The sequence below is a fragment of the Cynocephalus volans genome, chromosome 4 (assembly GCF_027409185.1).
Source record: "Cynocephalus volans isolate mCynVol1 chromosome 4, mCynVol1.pri, whole genome shotgun sequence".
Classification (NCBI taxonomy): domain Eukaryota; kingdom Metazoa; phylum Chordata; class Mammalia; order Dermoptera; family Cynocephalidae; genus Cynocephalus; species Cynocephalus volans.
This window is the reverse complement of record NC_084463.1, coordinates 114,156,992-114,179,407: the sequence shown is the minus strand read 5'-3', so window position 1 is coordinate 114,179,407 and position 22,416 is coordinate 114,156,992. Positions and strand designations below refer to the sequence as shown.

Below are 22,416 nucleotides of genomic sequence, written 5' to 3'. Positions count from 1 at the left end.
ATTCTGAAGTAGAAGGTGGCCTGACTCAGAAGAGGATAGATAGAGAAGTGATGAGTCCTCCTCTTTCCTCTGACCTAGTAGTGAGAGGATGGATTTGTGAGGGGGGTTGTTGTTCTCCTGTTTCCACCTTCTGACATAGTCAAGGGAGGGTCATTGCCTGTCCAGCATCTCAGATGTCTACAGTATCAGGCCAGCCTTATTTCTATCCTCAGCCAGAGTAATATCAGAGCAACAAAAAGCCCTCTTCAGGAGAGAAGAGGATGAAGAGAGCCCTGCCTTGCTTGGGTATACATTTCTCCAACCCTTCCTTCTCCCAACTTGCAGGGCTGAGAATTAGAACCTAAGGAGATCACCTCTTCCTATTCCTGCTTTGCTCTGAGAGTGTTGGGATGAATCCCTAACTGGAGAAGTTACCCAATAGTATAGAAGCAAAGAGAGGAGTTGATAGGGGTGATGTGAATTCTGGGCCTCTCTTCCCTGGCCTCATCCCCTTCCCTTTCCTTAAATACACCAGAAGAGATAACACCTAGGATTTGGCCCTTCCCCATCACACAATACCAGGCATAACAGTTGCATCACCAGAGAAACATAAGACCACCTGCTATAATAACTAGATCCCAAGGAATACAAGTAGTAAAAGAGAGAGCTAACTGAACATGAAGCAGCTTTATTGCAACAGATAGACCAAAATTTTAACATAAGCACAATACATATCCTCAAAGACATATGGAAGGTATTAGTAATATGTAGCAAGAACAAGTAGAGAAAAAGAATCAAATGTAAATTAGGTGTTAAACAAATATTTGTAATGGCTGTGGTATCCTGCCAAAGATGCACAACCTGAATGTAATCATGCGGAAACATCAGACAAGTCCAAATTGACTGAGAGTCTACTGCATGGTACTCTTCAAAAATGTCAGTGTTATGAAAGACAGAAAAGACTAAAGAACTGTTTCAGATTAAAAGAGGCTAAAGAGACAGGAAAAGTAAATGCAGTGTGTGATCGTGGATTCGATCTTGGACAAGAATTTTTATTTTTGCCTTGTGACAGAGCTGTGATGTGCAACATGGCAGCCATTAGCTACATGTGGTTACTGCATGATTGAAATGTGATTAGTCTGAATATGGAATGAATTTTATAAGTGTAAGATATACATCAGATCTTAGAGTGAAGAAAAGAATGTAAAATAATTCAGTAATAAATTTTATGTTAATTATATGTTGAAATAATACTAGCTTGAGTTTTTGGCTTAAATAAAGTATAGCATTAAAATTAATTTAACTTGCTTCTTTTTTAATGTGGCTACTAGAATGTTTAAAATTATATATCTGACACATATTTGTGTCTGGCATTGCAATGATATTGTATAGTATTGCTATAGATATCCTTACAGGTACAATTAGTATAATTTAAGCAAGGTATCTATATTAGGTAACACAGTTGTCCCCCCTTACCCATGGTTTCACTTTCTGCAATTTCAGTTACCCATCGTATAGCACAATAAGATATTTTGAGAGAGAGCTCACATTCACATAACTTTTATTACAGTATATTTTTATAATTGTTCTATTTTATTATTACTTACTGTTTTTAATCTCTTATTGTGTCAAATTTATAAATTAAACTTTATCATATGTATGTATATATAGGAAAAAACAGTACATATAGTTGGCCCTTTGTATATGCTGCTTCCACATTTGTGGATTCAACCAACCATGTATTGAAAATATTTGAAAAATAAGATGATAAAAACAACTCTGCAACAACAACAAAATACAAATAAATTACAAATCATACAAATAAAATAAATAGTAATAAAATAAAATAAAAATAAAAAACAACGCAAACAAAATAAAATTAAAAAATAACACTAATAAATATTGTTATACCAATATAGTATAAGTATTTATATAGTATTTACATTGTATTAGGTATTATAAGTCATCTAGAGGAGATTTAAAGCATATGGGAGGAGGTGTGTAGGTTATATGCATATACTACACCCTTTTATATAAGGGACTTGAGCATCCCAGATTTTTGTGTGTGGGGGGTGGTGATAGTCCTGGAACCAATCCCTCACAGACACTGCAGGACAACTGTACAAGGTCCAGTACTATCTGTATTTCAGGCATCCACTGGAGATCTTGGAAGCTATCCCTATGGATAAGGGGGCACTACTGTAGTATTTTATCAGTGTTAATGATAAGCATCCTATAATTTTGTGAGAGAATATCCTTGTTCTTAGAAAATACACACTGAAGTACTTAGGGGTAAAGAAACAAGCATGATGTCTGCTACTTATCCTTAAAAGTTCACAAGAAAATAATATTTATCTATATGGAGAGAGTGGAGAGAGAATGATAAAATAAATGTGGTAAAATGTTAACAGTTGTGGAATCTGTATGAAAGGTAGTCAGAAATTCTGTGTACAATGCTTGTAATTTTTAAAATAAATTTGAAGTTATTTAAAAATAAAGGATAATAAAGCCCTTACAATGGTTGAAGTAAACAGTGCGGTTGGGATCAAAGCAGGATGGTTAGCACTAAAGAAAGGATGAGTGATCTGGGGGATAAAATTGGGAACTCTTCCCCACAGGCAGCAGAAAGGCATGAAGGGAAAGAACATAAAGTAAAACCTAGGTGACATGAAGGAGGTGAGCAGGCATGACAACATCTGGGTAATTGGAGAAAGAGAGAAAGAAGAAGAGGGCACATTGGACAAAAAATAAATCTCCCAGAATTAAAGGAAGAGGCAAGGCCTCATATTTAAAGGACTCATAGAGTAGAAAACTATTTTCTAAAAAGAAAAATAAATCCACACCCAGTCACATTAATAGTGAAAATAAAATTAAGAACATCAAAGAGACAGTAAAAAAAAAAAAAAAAGAAAGAAAGAAAGAAAGAAAAGAAAGAGAAGTTGCAAAGCAGAGAGAAACAGTGGATTACCTAGAAAGGAACAAAACTCAGATTTGATGGATCTTGGACGTGACTGGTGCTATTTTACACACACTGAGCACAAAATGGCCACCAGCCTTTCCCTTAGGAGAAACCTCATGGTTTCTAAGAAATAGAAACTCCTCTACTTCTGCAAGGGTGCAACCTTCCACCTGATTGCATCATCCAGCCTTACCTTCCACACCAGCACCAAACCCCTCCCTGATTACGGCAGCCTTCCTTACAGCCTATATAAGCCTTCCCACCCCGACACTGGCTGCTGCTCTCCATTTTGAGTGCAGCGCAGCAGATTCTTTTCCTTTGATAAAGCTTGATCGGTACCGGCGTTTCGGTTCACTTTATATTCAAGATTGACATTGGACTCCTAAACAGCTGGATATAAGAATACAATGTTTTACAGTACAAAAGAAAATGTTTTTGAACCTATGTCTTATATTCAGCCATATGTCATTTAAATGTGAAAGCATAATAAAAATATGTGCAGGCTTATAAGGTCTTAAGAGTTTGCCTTGCAAAGACCTATTATGAAAATACTCTTGTAGAAAATACTCAAGAAAAATGCTAAACAGCAATGGGTGATCAAAACTTTAGTAAAGTTATGGTTGTATAAAAAAGCAAAGACTAAAGAAAAGGAAAATATAATTCTAGAAATATTATTTCTAAATATATAATTTTTCTATTTTCTAAAATATTTTCTAAAAATATAATTCTAGAAAAAAATCAGTGTAAAGAGTGTATATGGATAAAGGGATGGTAGCAACCAGAGGAATCTGAGAGCCTGCTAAAATACTTGTTTTGTTCAGGGAAAGATACAAATATTAATATGTTTATGAAATCAACAGAGATACATAAACATAAGTACATGTCTTATCCTAAAGGCAACCACTGTAAGAACAAAAAAAAAATGAAGTGAATAATTTAAACCAGTAGAAGAAAACTTAATTTAGGCAATGAAAAGAAAAAAAGGTGTTTTAAAAAAAGTATAATTAGAAATACAAAATAAGATGGCAGAAAAAAATATAGTATGACAGTAATCACAATAAATGTGGTGTAAATGGAATGAAACAAAAACCAAAGAAAGCAGAGGGGCCTTGCATGAGCCAGTGATGTTCCTGTGTCAGGAAGTGAGTGACATATCCCTCAGCACCTGAGGTGGAATAAGAAAACAGGCTGTCTAAAGTAAACATACACCAGGTTATCAAAAAAAAAAAAAAAAAAAAAAAAACCCAAAAAACTAAAGACAGTGAATATAAAAAAGCACAAATGATATATTCTCTTATCGAACAAAATTAAGAAACAGAATTAAGAACAAAAATAAAAATAAAAAATTCCTGACTACTTGGAAATTTTAAAATACTTTGCTAATTAACAAGTATGCCAAGAAGATAAAGTGTACAAAATCACTCTATTAAGAAAATAATGAAAATGTGAACTACATATTAAAATCCCTTGGACGGGCTCAGAGTGCAACTAAGAAGAAAATTCACAGCCGTAAGTGCATTTATTATTAATAATAAAGAAAACAAAAATAAGAGAATCAGCACACTAAACAATATAAAAATTTATCAAAGGAAAAAAAAGGACAATCCAAAAGAAGTAGAGGAGATTAGTATATACAAAAGCAATCGCATGTAAATTAGCAAAGAGATAACAATAGCATTATTTAATAAGCTAACAAAACTTATGAGATAAAGCCAACACAGGTAAATTTAGTAAGGAAATAAAGCAGAATGATCTTATTGTATTCTAAGGACTATGAAAATCTGAATAAAGTGGATGATTTTAAGGAAAGAAATATAATTATAAAGCTAACACAAAACAAAAAGCCTGAATACACCAATAACTGATGAAGAAATTTGGAGAGTATTTGGAGTTGAGGATGGGGAAATGTACTTAATGTTCGTAGGTGATTCTTTCAAAGTATCAGTTACAAATAGAAACAGGTAGGTAGTAACCAATGAATTTACGACTCAAGGTTAATATGGTCTTGAGATTAAAGTCAGATAGAGTAGAGTTAAAAATCAGAAATTATATACCTATTTCACTCTGGCATGTACATGTGAAGAATTTAAAGACAACATTGGTAGATTACCACTTTAAAGGAGAGGTATGGTAGAAAGGGCTGTAGGGTCACATGGATCTGGATTCAAAGCCTGACTCTACCACTGATTTGCTCTATGAACTGGGCCTAACTGCTAACCTTCCTGAGACTCACTTTTCTCTTCTGTAAACAGGGAACATATATTCATCCTAGGGAGCTAAGGCAAGAATTATTGAGAAAATTAATATAATGCCTTACAAATAGTATATAATATTAGAAGAATAATAATTATGCATGTGTATTAAAGGAAAAAACACAACAATTAAGTTAGGTTCATCACAGAATGCAATAGTCTACCAAATTGAAAACCAGTAATTGTAATACTCCACAGCAAGAGATTAAATAGTAACAATTATACGTTCATATCAACAGGTGTCAAAAAGGCATTTGAAAAATTCAACATCTGTTTAAAAAATTTAAAGTAGACATCTATATTTAACACACTTGACGAGTCACATTGTACTTAAGAGATATTAAAGGCATTTTAAATAGAAATGAGGCAAAACAAAGCTACCCATTTTTACTACTATTATCATCATTATTATTATTTTGAGAACATCCTCTTTTATTTTTTGTTGCATCCCCAGTGCCAGAGATGGTGCTTGGCCCTGGAAGAATTTATATTGCATGAGTAGACGATGGAATGAGATAACAGAATCTGTTAACATGACATATCACTATACCACTCATTGCATTGTAGTTAACTGCTTTCTGGTTCTCACGCCCAGGTTCTTTAAAACAACATCAATTCCTCTTTGAATGTTTGGTAAAATTCTGCTGTGAATCCATCTGGTCCTGGGCATTTCTTTGTTGGGAGCCTTCTGATAACAGCTTCAATCTCCTTTATTGTTATTGGTCTGTTCAGATTATCTACATCTTCTAGGCTCAGTTTTGGGAGCTTGTGTGTGTCCAGAAATTTATCCATTTCCTCCAGATTTTCAAATTTGTTGGTGTATAGTTGTTTATAATAGTCTCGAATGATTCCTTGTATTTCAGATGTATCAGTTGTAATATCACCTTTTTCATTTCTAATTTCTGTTATTTGGATATTCTCTCTTCTTTGTTTAGTTAGCCATGCTAATGGTTTGTCAATATTATTTATCTTTTCAAACAACCAACTTTTTGATTGGTTGATCTTTTGTATTGTTTTTTGGATTTCAATTTCATTCAGTTCTGCTCTGATCTTAATGATTTCTTTCCGTCTGCTAACTTTAGGTATGGATTGTTCTTGTTTTTCTAGTTCTTTAAGGTGAAGTGTTAGGTTGTTCACTTGCCATCTTTCCATTCTTCTGAAGTAAGAATTTAATGTGATAAATTTCCCCCTTAGTACTGCTTTTGCAGTATCCCACAGGTTTTGGTATGATGTGTCATTGTTTTCATTAGTTTCAATAAATTTTTTGATTTCCTGCTTGATTTCTTCTTGGACCCATATGTCATTAAGTAGAATGCTGTTTAATTTCCATGTGTTTGTATAGTTTCCAGAATTTCGTTTGTTATCGATTTCTAATTTTAATCCATTGTGGTCTGAGAAAATACATGGGATAATTCCAATTTTTTTGAATTTGTTGAGACTTGATTTGTGACCTAATATGTGATCTATCCTGGAGAATGATCCATGTGCTGATGAGAAGAATAAATATTCTGAGGTTGTTGGATGGAATGTTCTGTAGATATCTGCCAAGTCCAATTGGTCTAGGGTATTGTTTAGATCTTGTGTTTCTCTGCTGATTCTTTGCCTAGATGATCTGTCCAATATTGACAGTGGAGTGTTCAGGTCCCCTGCTATTATGGTATTAGTGTCTATTTCCTTCTTTAGGTCTAATAGAGTTTGTTTTATAAATCTGGCTGCTCCAACATTGGGTGCATGTATATTTATGATTGTTATATTTTCTTGATGGATCAATCCTTTTATCATTACACAGTGTCCCTCGTTGTCTCTTTTTATGGTTTTTAGTTTAAAGTCTATTTTATCAGATATAAGAATAGCTACTCCAGCTCATTTTTCTTTTCTGTTTGCATGGTAAATCTTTTTCCAACCTTTCACTCTTAGTCTATGTGAAATACTAGCAAACAGAATACAGCAACACATACGTAAAATTATTCACCACGATTAAGTGGGATTCATCCCAGGGATGCAAGGTTGGTTCAACATATGGAAATCAATAAATGTGATACACCATATTAATAAAATCAAACACAAGGACCATATGGTCATCTTTATAGATGCTGAAAAGCATTTGATAAAATTCAACACTCATGACAGATCATCTAGGCAAAGAATCAGCAGAGAAACACAAGATCTAAACAATACCCTACACCAATTGGACTTGGCAGATATCTACAGAACATTCCATCCAACAGCCTAAGAATATTCATTCTTCTCATCAGCACATGGATCATTCTCCAGGATAGATCACATATTAGGTCACAAATCAAGTCTCAATAAATTCAAAAAAATTGGAATTCTCCCACGTATTTTCTCAGACCACAATGGATTAAAACTAGAAATTAATAACAAATGAAACTCTGGGAACTATACAAACACACGGAAATTAAACAGCATTCTACTTAATGACATATGGGTCCACGAAGAAATCAAGCAGGAAATCAAAAAATTTATTGAAACTAATGAAAATAATGATACATCATACCAAAACCTATGGGATACTGCAAAAGCAGTATTAAGGGGGAAGTTTATTGCATTAAATGCTCACCTCAGAAGAATGGAAAGATGGCAAGTGAACAACCTAACACTTCACCTTAAAGAACTAGAAAAACAAGAACAATCCAAACCTAAAGTTAGCAGACAGAAAGAAATGATTAAGATCAGAGCAGAACTTAATGAAATTGAAACCCAAAAAACAATACAAAAGATCAATGAATCAAAAAGTTGGTTGTTTGAAAAGATAAATAATATTGACAAACCATTAGCGTGGCTAACTAAACAAAGAAGAGAGAATATCCAAATAACACAAATTAGAAATGAAAAAGGTGATATTACAACTGATACATCTGAAATACAAGGAATCATTCGAGACTATTATAAACAACCATACACCAACAAATTTGAAAATCTGGAGGAAATGGATAAATTTCTGGACACACACAAGCTCCCAAAACTGAGTCAAGAAGATGTAGAAAATCTGAACAGACCAATAACAATAAAGGAGATTGAAGCTGTTATCAGAAGGCTCCCAACAAAGAAATGCTCAGGACCAGATGGATTCACAGCAGAATTTTACCAAACATTCAAAGAGGAATTGACATCGATTCTTTACAAACTATTCCAAAAGATTGAAACAGACGCAAATCTCCCAAAGTCATTCTATGAAGCAAACATCATCCTGATACCAAAACCAGGTAAAGATATAACCAAAAAAGAAAACTACAGGCCGATATCCTTGATGAATATGGATGCAAAAATCCTCACTAAAATACTAGCAAACAGAATACAGCAACACATACGTAAAATTATTCACCATGATCAAGTGGGATTCATCCCAGGGATGCAGGATTGGTTCAACATACGCAAATCAATAAATGTGATACACCATATTAATAAAGTCAAACACAAGGACCATATGATCATCTCTATAGATGCTGAAAAACCATTTGATAAAATTCAGCACTCATTCTTGACAAAGACCCTCTATAAGTTAGGCATAGAGGGAAAGTATCTCAACATAATTAAAGCCATATTTGACAAACCCACTGCCAATATCATCCTGAATGGGGAAAAGTTGAAAGCTTTTCCTTTAAGAACAGGAACTACACAAGGATGCTCACTCTCACTACTCCTATTCAACATAGTGTTGGAAGTACTAGCCAGAGCAATCAGAGAAGAGAAGGAAATAAAGGGCATCCAGATTGGAAAAGATGAAGTCAAACTGTCCCTGTTTGCAGATGACATGATCCTATATATCGAACAGCCTAAAACCTCTGCAAAAAAACTCTTGGAATTGATAAATGATTTCAGCACAGTAGCAGGATACAAAATCAACACACAAAAATCAGTAGCATTTCTTTTTTCCAATAGTGAACATGCAGAAAGAGAAATCAAGAAAGCCTGCCTATTTACAATAGCCACCAAAAAATAAAATACTTAGGAATTGAGTTAACCAAGGATGTGAAAAATCTCTATAATGAGAACTACAAACCACTGCTGAGAGAAATTAGAGAGGATACAAGAAGATGGAAAGATATCCCATGCTCTTGGATTGGAAGAATCAACATAGTGAAAATGTCCATACTAACCAAAGTGATATACAAATTCAATGCAATCCCCATCAAAATTCCAAAGACATTTTTCTCAGAAATGGAAAGAACTATCCAGACATTTATATGGAATAATAAAAGACCACACATAGCCAAAGCAATGATGAGCAAAAAAAAATAAAGCTGGAGGCATAACACTACCTGACTTTAAGCTATACTACAAAGCTATAATAACCAAAACAGTATGGTACTGGCAGAAAAACAGACACACTGATCAATGGAATAGAATAGAGAATCCAGAAATCAACCCACACACTTACTGCCAGCTGATCTTTGACAAAGGCACCAAGCCTATACACTGGGGAAGGGACTGCCTCTTCAGCAAATGGTGCTGGGAGAACTCGATATCAATATGCAGGAGAATGAAACTAGACCCATACCTTTCACCATACACTAAATCAACTCTAAATGGATTAAATAATTAAATATACACCCTGAAACAATAAAACTTCTTAAAGAAAACATAGGAGAAACACTTCAGGAAGTAGGACTGGACACAGACTTCATGAATACGACCCCAAAAGCACAGGCAACTAAAGGAAAAATAAACAGATGGGGTTATATCAAACAAAAAAGCTTCTGCATAGCAAAAGAAACAACAGAGTTAAAAGACAACCTACAGAGTCGGAGAAAATATTTGCTAAATATACATTTGACAAAGGTTTAATATCCAGAATATACAAGGAACTCTAAGAACTTTACAAGAAAAAAACAAGCAACCCAATTAAAAAATGGGCAAAAGAGCTAAATATGCATTTCTCAAAAGAAGATATACTAATGGCCAACAGACATATGAAAAAATGCTCAGCATCACTCAGCATTCAGGAAATGCAAATCAAAACCACACTGAGATACCATCTCACCCCAGTTAGGATGGCTAATATAAAAAAGACTCTGAATGATAAATGCTGGCGAGGTTTTGGAGAAAAAGGAACTCTCATACGTTGTTGGTGGGACTGCAAAATGGTGCAGCCTCTATGGATAATGGTATGGAGGTTCCTCAAACAATTGCCGATAGATCCACCATATGACCCAGTTATCCCACTGCTGGAAATATACCCAGAGGAATGGAAATCATCAAGTTGAAGGTATACCTGTTCCCCAATGTTCATCACAGCACTCTTTACAATAGCCAAGAGTTGGAACCAGCCCAAATGTCCATCATCAGATGAGTGGATACAGAAAATGTGGTATATGTACACAATGGAATACTACTGTGCTATAAAAAGGAATGAAACATTGCCATTTGCAATGACATGCATGGACCTAGACAGAATTTTACTAAGTGAAACAAGTCAGACACAGAAAGAGAAATATTACATGTTCTCACTTACTTGTGGGAGCTAAAAATAAATTAAGAAATACACAGAAAAAAACCGGAGCAGGGGGGAAGAAGACACAACAATTACAATTCCTTGAGGTTGATACAACAAGCAAACAGAAAGGACATTGTTGGGAGGGAGGGGGGAGAGGGAGGAGGGAGGGAGGTTTTGGTAATTGGCTACAATAATCAACCACATTGTATTTTGACAAAATAAAATAAAATTAAATATTTAAAAAAATAAAGAAAAAAAAACAACATCAGCAACAACAACAACAACAAAGTGTCTGGATACAGTTGAAATAATTGTAATTGTTTATCGAGAATCAATTGCCCTTTCTTCTTCTCCTCCTACTTTGCACGGGAGGCTCCCTTACATCTAGGCTGGATGGAGTGGAAGGGTGGGCTGGGTGGGGGATGTTTGCTAAAGGAGTGAGATTCAGGTGTGGCTTGTGTACAATGACTTAACTCCCTTCACACATTTGGAGCAACATCTTGCTGCCAGGTGTATATCCTTGAGGAAATGAGCACAGGATATGGTTCTCGTCACCACTTTGGTCGTAAGTCCTGCCTGGTGCTTAGTTCTCTCCAAAGATTCAGAAAATATGAGGTCTCCATTAGTTACATATGAGATATCCCATGGGATGCCAGGGTATCGTCTCCTGTTTCTTTCCTCTTTTTCTGGCCTTAAAGCTGAGTTTCTGTTCATCTTTCCATTTCTTTTTCTTTTTCTTTTTCTTTTTTTCTTTTTTATTGTAACCTAGTTACATATCTGTGGGTTACAGAGTTGAATATCAATTCCTGTGTGCCATATGTGGTGTTCAAATCAGGATAATTAATATATTCAACAATATACAATGTAATCATTCTTTGTGATCCTTTACCGATACCATTATTATTTAACATTGTACTGGAGGTTCTTGTCAGTAAACAAGAGGGAGACCATAGAAATAATGGATGAGTAATCAGAAAAAAAGACAAAAACATGTTGCTTTTTGCAGGCAAATTATGATTGATTACTTATGTAATCCAGAGACTCTTGGGTAAGACTGTTAGAAAAAAAGCATGCAAGTACAATAAAACTGAATATTGATCAATAGAGTTCTTGTACACTAATTATAACCTGGCAAAAAACCATAATGAAAACTGAAAATCTCATTCATAATAATAACAAAAATATAAAATAATCTAAGGAATTAACTTCATAACATGTGTGCAAGAAAAACTACAAAGCTTTCATGGGGGAAAGTAAATCATTTAGGAAAAATTAAAATTTGTTCAAGTCTCAGTTTTTACAGAGATTGCATATATTTTTAAATCAGGAAACATGATCTGTGCAAATGCACTCCCCTTTATTAAAGGGTGTCCTCTTAGCTAAAATTCCAGGAACTACTTACCTAACAGTCTACTTATAACATCGGTCCTTTGAATAAATTTTGAGTGAGATGAAATCCTAGTGTCGGTAAAGGGAGAAAGGAATTAGAAGACTTGGGAGTGGGGACTGGATTGATATATAAGTTTGACCACAGAGCCAGAGAGAAGACGGTTCCATTCAGATATCTCTACAGCTAGGACAGCAATGAGGGAAGCAGCATTTGAGGGGATGGGGAGAGAGTGAAGTGATTCTGAGTGGGTGACAGAAAGTGGCAGTATGGAGGGGAGGTATAACCCTATACAAAATCCTGCAGTAAGGCAAAGTCCTATAGTAGTGTGGTGGATTGCATATCCCCCCAAATTCACTGAGGCTTAGTCCCCACTGTGACAGTGTTAAGAGGGTAGGAAATCCTACTGTGGTAGTTGAAAGGTAGGGCCTTGGAGAGGCGATTGGATTGTGAGGACTGTAATGTCATCAATGGACTGATCTCTTCTTGAGCTCACTAATGAACTCAAGTAGCATTTGGTTCTGGGGGCTTCAAAAGTAGAGTGAATGAGATTAAGCTCACTCTCTCTCTGCTCTGCCATTCTGCCATGTGAGACGCCTGCATCACTGTCACCACCAACAAGGCCTTCACCAGATGTGTTTCCTGGATTTTGGACTTCCCAGCCTCTGAAACTGTAAGCAATAAATATTGTTTCTTTACAAATTACCCAGTTTTGGGCATTTATGTTATAAGCAACAGAGATGGACTAATACAGGTATTAACTGACTTTATTGTATTTGTTAATTTTGCTTTTTATTTTATCAAAGTAATACATGTACAGAATATCTAAGAATCAATTTCTGAAAATGTGGCAGTATCTGTCACAGTTCTATAGGAAACAGATGGCATAATCCAATAGGGCAAGAGAGGAGAGTTTGATGAAGGGACAATTTATAAGGGCACAGCAGCGTTAAAGGAAAGCAATAAGCAAAGGTGAAGCTCTCAGGGAGTAGTGATCACCCCTAAACTTGCAGTATCTCCCTAGGGGGTGGGACAGTTTCAGGAACTAGGCGGGAGAGCTGTAGCTGGAAGAGAGGTGGCTGGGAGGAAGCTGTGGCCTCTGGAAGAGGACTGCTCATCTGCAGCGTCAACAGGGAGGGAACGTGGGGATAAAGACCCTGACTTCATTCTCCTCTGTCCTTGGCTTCCCACTGACCAAATCAAGCTGGAAGCCAAAGGGCGAGGGAGCCAGGTGACAAGATCCCTAGAGGTCATCCTCCCAAAGCAGGATGAAAAGGGGTGGAGAGTGGATCTGGGGGTTAGAACAAAAACGTAAGAGAAATCTCCAGGGGCCTAACCAAAGAGAAGCAACTCCTAAGCTGCAAGCTTGGACAAGTGCTGTGGTGGCCCTGGGGCTTAGGTTTCAACAGCCACACCTGAATGGGAGACCAGCGGGCCCACTTGAGCTGGGGGACTGGAGCACAATCCCCATTAAAGGCAGTGCCCTTGGAGGGCCAAACTTTCAATGAAAAGGTGAGCCAGAAAGGAACCCAACTAGCACACAGAGATAACAAGAGAGCTTCTCTGACTGTCTCGAGCCTGCTCTGATCAGAAAAGGTTTCCCCCTAAGAATTCATAACCCTAGTGTGACGTTTGACATCGCCCCATTGTCCTGTAGCCTTGTGTTGCTCTAGAGAGGTCTGATGCCATTCTCCTTCCGATCCTTTGTCATCTGTTTTTCTGAGTGCTTTTAGGATTGTCCCTCTCCCCATTATTCTCAAATTTCATGAGGATGTGTCTTTTTCATTCATTGTACTGAGCACTTCTTCTTTTGACTCCAGGCCTTTTTCTGTGCTCTGCAAGATGGATTGGCGTGGTTCTTACGTACTGCCTTTCAGGCAGGCACTTAGGATTCAGCTTTCCTTGCTCTGCTAAGACAGTCACCACCTTTCCCTCTGTTTTCCATCTCCCCCAGTTTTGGTGATATCTCTTGTTTGGTGTGGCCTTCTTTCCTCTTGTCTTTGTGGGTTTATATTTTATTTATTCATCTAATGTTCTCTTTGTGGGATTTGGGGAAAGAACAGAGATTAATGTGTGTGTTTAACCTTCCATGTTCAACTGGGAGATCTGATTATTGACTTTCCTTCTCCACACTCAATCCATAAAAGAATGAATTGTTGAAGTAAGGCTTCCCAGGGAGGTGAAAGGAAGGGAAGAGGAAAAGGGAAAAAAGATATCCTTTATTTTTTGCCCTTTCTTTCACTGAACCTGTGTACTATGACACACGTGTTGGGTATCAAATTCCATTTCCTGATGACATACCCTATTTGTGACTCAGCCTGATGCAGGCAGCAGTGTCCCCTGCCCCATCTCAGCATTGGCAGTGGCACAGCTGGGAGGCTCCTATGGGTAGCATTACCCAGTTTTGGTAGGAATTTCCCAGTGATGAAGGGAAGCAATGAGATTATTGTTTGTTGAATTTGTGTGATGGTTAATTTTACGTGTCAACTCAACTGACCATGGGGTGCCCAGATTAATCACTATTTCTGGGTGCATCTGTGAGGCTGTTTCCAGATGAGATCAGCATTTGAATTAGTGAACTCAATAAAGTAGATTGCCCTCCCTAATGCTGGTGAGCATTATCCAATCAACTGAGAACCTGAATAGAACAAAAAGGCAGAGGAAGGAGGAATTCATCTCTTTGCTTCCTGTTTGCCTGCTTGAGCTGGAACATCTGTCTTCTCCTGCCCTTGGACTGGGATTTATACCATCCCCTCTCCTTGTTGTCAGGCCTTCAGACTTAGACTAGAACTATACCACTGGCTTTCCTGGGCTCCAGCTTGCCGATGTCAGATTGGGGGACTTCTCAGCCTCCATAATCATGTGAGCCAATTCCTCATAATAAATCTCCATATATAAATATATCTCTATCTACATCTATCCATCTCTATCTATCTAACTGTCTGTCTGTCTGTCTATCTATCTATCTATCTATCATCTATCTATCTGTCTATCTATTCATCCATCCATCCATCCATCCATCCATCCATCCATCCATCCATCCATCCATCCATCTATCCATCTGTCCATCTAATATATTGGTCCATATCTTTGGAGAACCCTAACACAATGTTTAATTTTGTTTCTGAAGTTAGATTGAGAAAGGAGGCCTAGGGTCCACATGTCATCACTGTTCTAGGCCCTGTACTTAAGAAACCCACAAATGGTTGGTCTTATTCATAAATGGGAAGAAACTAAGCAAGCTAAATATTACAAAGCTAACAATTCTTCCCAAGGTAATTTTGGAATTTAATGCAATTCACTTAAAATTCTGACAGAGCTTGATAAAACGGTTTCAAAATCATCTTGAAAAGAGAAAGACAATACTGAGGAATATTTTAAAAAGGAGCACCTCCATTTCTAAGCCAGAAACCTGGCTTGTCAGCTTTGATGCTTCTCTCTCTCACTCCTCCACATCCAATTCATGACAGGATGTACCACTAAACGATATGTCAAGTCTATCCATTCTCTCCATCACCACTCCCACTACCATGGCCCAAGTGTCACTGTCACCCACTAAATCACTGCAATGTCCTCCTGACCCACTCCCCACATACCACCAGCCCCACCCAATCTGCTCCCCGTGCAGCGGCCACATGTGGTCCCATCTCTCTGCTGCCCTAACCTGTTCAGCAGCTTTTCATTGCACGTCTCCCTCCAATCTCTTCCTTACTCATTTTGTATCTGCTTCTCATTCATTCATTTATTCATTCAACACGATTTATTTAGAACTTTCATTGTGTCAGACAATGAGAGAGGCCCTGGGGAGAGAATGAGCAAAACAGACTTGATTCACTCCAGTACCCTAGTGGTTTTAAAGGCAAAGGACAGTAAACATGAATAAAGATTCAGCTGTGTTTGTAATTAAACCAATGCCAATTTAAAATAAGATTTTATAAATGATCATTAATTTGGCAAAACCCAAACAAAAAAGCTTAAATCAAATGTTAAGGAGGCTAGGAAAAACGTATATATTTATTCATTATTGGTAACATATGTTGAATCAATACAAATGTTTTGGAGAAGAATCTGGCAAGAGGTTTTTCAAGAGCTAAAAAAAAAAAAAAAGGGTCCATATCCTTTGACACAGCAGTCTTACTCCTGGGAAATTATTTCAAGGAAATAATTCCAAGAAAGGGGGAAGGGTGGAGGAAAACTTACACAAAAAGTTTTCTTATTGTAGTGCTTTCTATATTAGCAAAAGACCTGACATCACCTAAATGGTCAGCAAAAGAATAGTTAGATAAGTTTAGAGCAAGCTGAAGTAATTCATTATGATGATGGAAACAAATTAAATGCAGAAAGTAGGACACAATGTGTTTGAATGTGATGTGGAAAGTACATGGATGAATACAAGAAGAAATAAAAGTAATTTCCTAATGTTAAAGTGCTGGTTTTTCCTGTGATTGAATTTAGTAATTAATAATTTTTTAAATTAAGTGACCTAATGGAAAAGATGGTTGAACTTTATTATAAAATTAACTTTGATTATGTAGCGTATATTTCCCAGTGGTCGTATTTCTATTTTAGGCAATGTGTTGCCAAATGAAAAAAATAATTGGCTCCTGGAAAAAATGTTCTTTTCATCAATGAGTATATGATAAACAAAATTAAAAGTGACGCTGTATCAAAGATGGGGGCAGTTATGCAGTTTACACTGTCAAGGGAGATTATGGGGTCTCTACGGAGTGGAAGAATTTGTCAAAACCCAAGAGCTGTATTCAGAGCTAGAGAATAAAAAGACTCAGCATTTTTTAGGCAACTTCCAGTCCCCTGGGAAAAACTGGGCATGTTTCCAACCCCCAGGATATTCTGATGTGGTAACAGCACATGGTCACCTTGTTCCTCTGAAGCAGTTGCTCCTGGACCGTGACTGGGAACTACAGACTTGCAATGCCTAGGCCAGACACTACAAGAGCTTGCAGTTCTCCTAATGCCTAAGGGTTCAGGAACTCTGCTCAGGTTCAACAAATCCAGACCTTCTCTTTCTGACATCTAAGTTAGGATCTCTGCAGAGCAGATCTTTGCACAGTGGGGCAAAGCTGTTCAGTATAGCACAGGATGTGGTGCCAGTTGAGTTCATGTAAATACACCAGGGCCTCATTAAAAGATGCTTTGTGTATAAGATATTTCATTTTACTGCAGAGGATAGAAGATTAATTGCCTCTTGACAGTCCCCAGAGGAAGACGAAAGGAAATCAGGAGATCTAAACTTTGATTTTGGTTTGGACACTCTGGCTATGTGATCTGAGCCTGTAACTTCTTTGTGCTTCAGTTTTCTTTCACTTATAAAATTAGGAGGTAAAACTTATATGATCCTGCCTTAAAGTGGATTTCTAGAGCTACTCGATTGGGAGTATTTTTAAAAGATTTCACTATTTCCAGATGACCAGCAGAGATTTATGGTATTACAATAGAGAGGGAATGCCAGAGGTCTTTTAGGCCATCCCCCTGCCTTCCTTCTTATCTCACTATGTCCAGCCCCTCCTAGAGTGAGGGATGTCATGACTTCAGGGTGCTCTGTACTTCAATGGAGGAAATCCCAGAAATCGCATTTGGAAAAAAACATTTTGTATAATGGTTGGAAGAGCCACCTGCAGATGGGGCCCACCATCAGAGATGGCTGGAAGCACAAGGGTGTTGCCCAATCCTCTGTGAAGACTCCAGTGTGAATTCTCAAGGCAAGTTACTCAAAGAGAACTGAAGTTCAGATGCCTTAGGTTGCTATCTTTCCTTAATGCAGAGGTTCTCAAAGTGGGGACTCTGAGACCTTTTCAGAGGGTGTGTGAGGTAAAAACTATTTTCATAACAATATGAAGAAATTATTTGCCTTTTGCAATGTGTTGATATTAACACAGGCACTGAGCACAGATCAGGGCAGTGGCCCTGAACTGTATTAGCAGGCAATGAGATCTTCACTGCCATGTACTCATGGTAAACATGATGACAAAAAGTTTGATTCACTCAAGAATGTCCTTGATAAAACAATAAAATGATTAATTTCTTTATTTCACCTTTGAGTACACATCTTTTTATCATTCTGTGTGACTAACCAGAAAATAGACAAAGGCACTTCTGCTGTACGATGGTTTTGAATCAAAGCGCTTAACATGATTCTTTGAGGTGCAAGTTGGACGAGCCACTTTTTATGTTCATAGAACATCATTTTTACTTTAAAAAACAAATGACAGACAGATTATGGTTATTCAGACTTAGGAATTTGGCACACATTTTCTCAAAAATGAAGTGAGCCTGTCACTTCAAGGAAAACAACTGACAATGTTTTTTGCCAATGATAAAATTTGAGCTTTCAAGCAAAAATCAGGATTTTGGAAAACTTGTATCCATTACGGTGAACTTGATAGCCTTCCAATACTTAAACACTTTTCTGATGAGATTGGTAGTGCTATGAATGGATGTGATTTTTTTTGATACTGTTTAATGAACTCTCTCAACATTTGGATGATCTGCATTACTTAGTAAACCAATACTAAGCAGTGTATGATGTTATAAAACCAAGCACTTGTAAAAGATCCATTCAAAGTGGAAGGTAAAGCAATGCATTTTAATGTAAGAGAATACAAGTTCAGTGATGTAGTTTCATATTCCACAATGTAATTAGCCCTTGGAAGACTATGATTTGTAGAGTTTTGGTGTAGTATCAAAGATGATTATCTGTAATTATCTGAAACGGTTATTAAATTCCAATTACATAGCCATGTGAGACAGAATTTTCTTCATATACTTTAACCAAAAAAATATACCACAAAATGTTGAATGCAGAAACAAAGGTAAATGAGAATCCAGGTGTCTTCTATTAAGCCAGAAATTAAAGAGATTTGTAAAAATATAAAACAATGACACTCTGCATTAAATTTTGAACAATATAGTTATTTTCACAAAATATTTATGTTAACATGGAATGAGTTTATTATTGTTATTTTGTTACATGTCACTTTTATAAATTAACTAATAAATCATATTTTTAAATTTCTCAGCTTCAATTTTTGATATGGTGAACATTGATAATGATAACCCATATAAAACAAAAGTATGTTGGAGTTCTCAGTGATTTTTAGGCATGTGAAAGGGGTCTTGAGATTAAAAAGCGTGAGAACCACTGTCCTAAGATCCCTGCGGGGAAAGTGGTGTTTTGGAAGACTAATTAATAAAGGAGCAGGGACTTGGCATTTGTCAGCACTGTTGTGAGGAATCTTCTCTGGGATTGATAACAAGGCCTGGTTATCAAGACAGAGTCATCCCTGCAGTGGCAAAAGAAAATTCATCTATTACCTAAGATTGGTAGAAATCACTTTTGAGAACATTGAATTTTCAAGGTCCTGATTACACCCTCCCTGTGCCCTTTCAAATGGCTCCAATCTCCTGAGTGTACAAGTTCACCCCTTTTCCTCCAAGGAAGGTTTGGCCTACACTCACTGCTCAGTGCTAAGTGTAAGCTGGACACCTGCCCCCCAGGTCACAGAGAATGCCGCTCTGAGTTCAATCACCAGTACATGGTATTCGGGAGGGCACCAGGCACTTCCAAGCAATAAGAATCAAAGAAGAGCATGTCATGGCTTCTGTCCTAGAGGACTTCGCCCTCTGGGGACTTCTTCTGGGGAAGAAAGACTCCTGAAGAAATAATTGCAGCATGATGTGATAAATGCTATTCTGACCACATTTTTCCAACCAAAAATTAGGACATAATCTGACAGACAATGTAACATAACATCTGACAATGTAACAATCCCGGGGAGTCTGGAACACATGTCTACTGTATATATTAAGACACTCCCAACTCCACAGAAATTCTGTATAGATTTGTACTTGATTTGGCCCAGAGAACTAGAAACAATGGTTTTGTATTCCTGCCTTCCTCCCTGCCCCACCCCCATCACCCCAATTCTGGGAAATGACAGTGGCAGAATAGAAAAGGGCAAGAAACTCCTTAGGATCACTAAAGATGAGTAATGGGCTCCTAACATTTTATTTCCTCTGGGTTAGTGGATGGGAGGTACTGGAGGAAATTTTTCCCATCATACTTGTTCCAAGTGTTTTTTCTTCCCCAGGACATAGAGTCCAAGTTCGTTCACACAGGTCTCCCACACCAGCTGAAGCAGATCAGGCTGAATCCCAGAGTCAGAAGAAAGAACTAGTAAAAGGCTTCTAAGATCCCAAGCCTTGTGAGTAAAATTAAACAACAGGACTCCTGATCTGCCAAGAAATGTTAGAGTCCCCTCTGGGTGGGCTGTTTGGGGACCGTGGAGGTTCTGCTGTGGCCTGGGTCTTCTGACGTCCCAACCATGTGTACTTTTCTCCCCTCTCCTCTTTTTAAAGACCCAAATCCCTCTTTTTAATCTCTTTCTCCATCCCTACTGTTCTTTCCCAGCTGTGGTAACTCCAGAATGAAACACACCAGAACAAAACAGACAATGAACAGAAAAAAGCACTCTCAGTGCCACACACAGACATCCTGCCACCCACAGTTAGAGAGAATGGGCAATGCTGGGTCTTAAAGGCAATCAAAACTAAAGGCAGAACCAGGAGCCTGACAAACCCCTTTTTGAATCTTGGATCCCCTACTTACATTTTACTATGGGCAAATCATGACATCTCCCTGATCCCCAGTGAGCTCATCCACAAGAAAAGGTTATTTTGAGGATTAAATGACATAACCTATGTAAAAATGCTTGGTACACGGTAAATCCACTATTCATAGTTATAATTTTCACATCTTTTTGTGTGATAATCTGATTAGTGTCTGGCTCCCTGCTAACTCCTGAGAACATGGGTGCATCTCTTTTTATTCACTATTATATCTCTAGAGATGTGAGCACAGTGCCCCGCACATGGTAGGCATTTGTCAAGACAATTGTATGATAAAAGGGAGCTGGTAGAGTCCTAATTAAGGATCTACTCCAAAATAACAAGTTGGAGTTTTTTGACAACTCTCATGGGTTAGTGCTGGCTGTCTGGAGCATGATGTCATGAAGGATTCTAAGGTGGCATCTGGAATCCGTGAGGAAGGGGCATTCTAGTTGATTACCAATACCTGCTATAGTTGAGTATTCATTGACCTTGGTCTATGGAGTCAAAAGCAGGTCCCTTTTGCCAGATATTTACAGCACAAATAGGCCAGTTATGTAATTCATGGACAGAGCTGTTTCAGGAGGATTGAAGTTATGAAATGTCCAATCTGAAGATAAATGGCATGACTTCAAGAATATTTTGTTAAACACAGACAAGAAAACAATTAGAACAATGCTATGCAAAGAAGTTAAAAGCATACCACAATTATGTCTGCCTGTCTCAATGAATTTACTTACTTGGAATGTGTGTTTCATGAATCAGTTGATAACAGTGAGCAGACCTGACATACTTCAGCTAGTATATCCACAACCAGACAGACCTTTAGCAACATGCTTTTCCCCAACCCATAAAGCAGCTACCGTACTCACGAGGGTAATCTTTTGGGTGTGTCTTCTCTGACCAATTCCCATAAAATGTGAGTCTGTACTTGGCAGTTCCACAGGCACAGCAGTCTAAGATTGGCTTGTCAGTCACTCCATCAAACGTGGAATCTGAAACATTCAGGAAAGTCACAAAGTTAGGCAGCAAATATGAGTTGTGCACAAGGCAGCACCATCTTTGTCTCATCCTATCCTTAACTACTAGGAAAAAAAGAGGAAATGCAGTTTTCATTGATTAATGAGACTCAACCAGATCAGTGCTTGGGCTGTAAAGGATTTTGTATGCCTCTAGGTACAATAACTATATTTTGCAAATAAAAAAAACTCAGAGCTTTTGCTCTGATAATTTGGCAGATCTACTGGATCAATAGGGTAGACTATTTGAGATGGGGGCTATCTTGGGAAATCAAGGGTAAAATTTACTCAGTTATCCTTTCTGGATCCTGGTCTCCTTCCCGACCCCTCTTACAACAGGATTTCTCTACCAAATTTTAAGAGGAATACATGTGTGTACTTTCTCTAAGAATATGCTCTGGTGCCAAAATGCCAGGACCAGAAGGAGCAGCTTTGAAGGACAGCAGTAAGAACAAGTAGAGAAACATAAAGAACTGCTGAATATTAAAAAAAAAAAAAAAAAAGACGTGCATGAACAGTCCCATCACTTATCATGCTTTCAGAGACTTCACTAGGATGGGTAGGGGTTTGGAAATACGTTGTTCATAAGTTCAGGTTTACTTCTGGATATACAAGTAGCCAGGAACAACTTAGCCAGTTTCTCCCTCAGCCCCCATTTTTAGCTGTGAATAGCTGGTGAGTGGTGGTGAGAGAGAACATGAATAAATTCAGTATTTTCGACTGTCAAATCCACATCC

General features: G+C 37.4%; 1 protein-coding gene across 1 annotated transcript in view; it reads right to left on the bottom strand.

The window, feature by feature from the left end:
* The window catches only part of SPON1 (spondin 1), a 271,707-nt gene that overhangs the window by 140,215 nt on the left and 109,076 nt on the right, over positions 1-22,416 (bottom strand). The window contains exon 5 of the mRNA XM_063095511.1: positions 21,533-21,655. Coding sequence (XP_062951581.1) covers positions 21,533-21,655 — 123 coding nt within the window. The remainder of the gene's footprint in view (positions 1-21,532; positions 21,656-22,416) is intronic.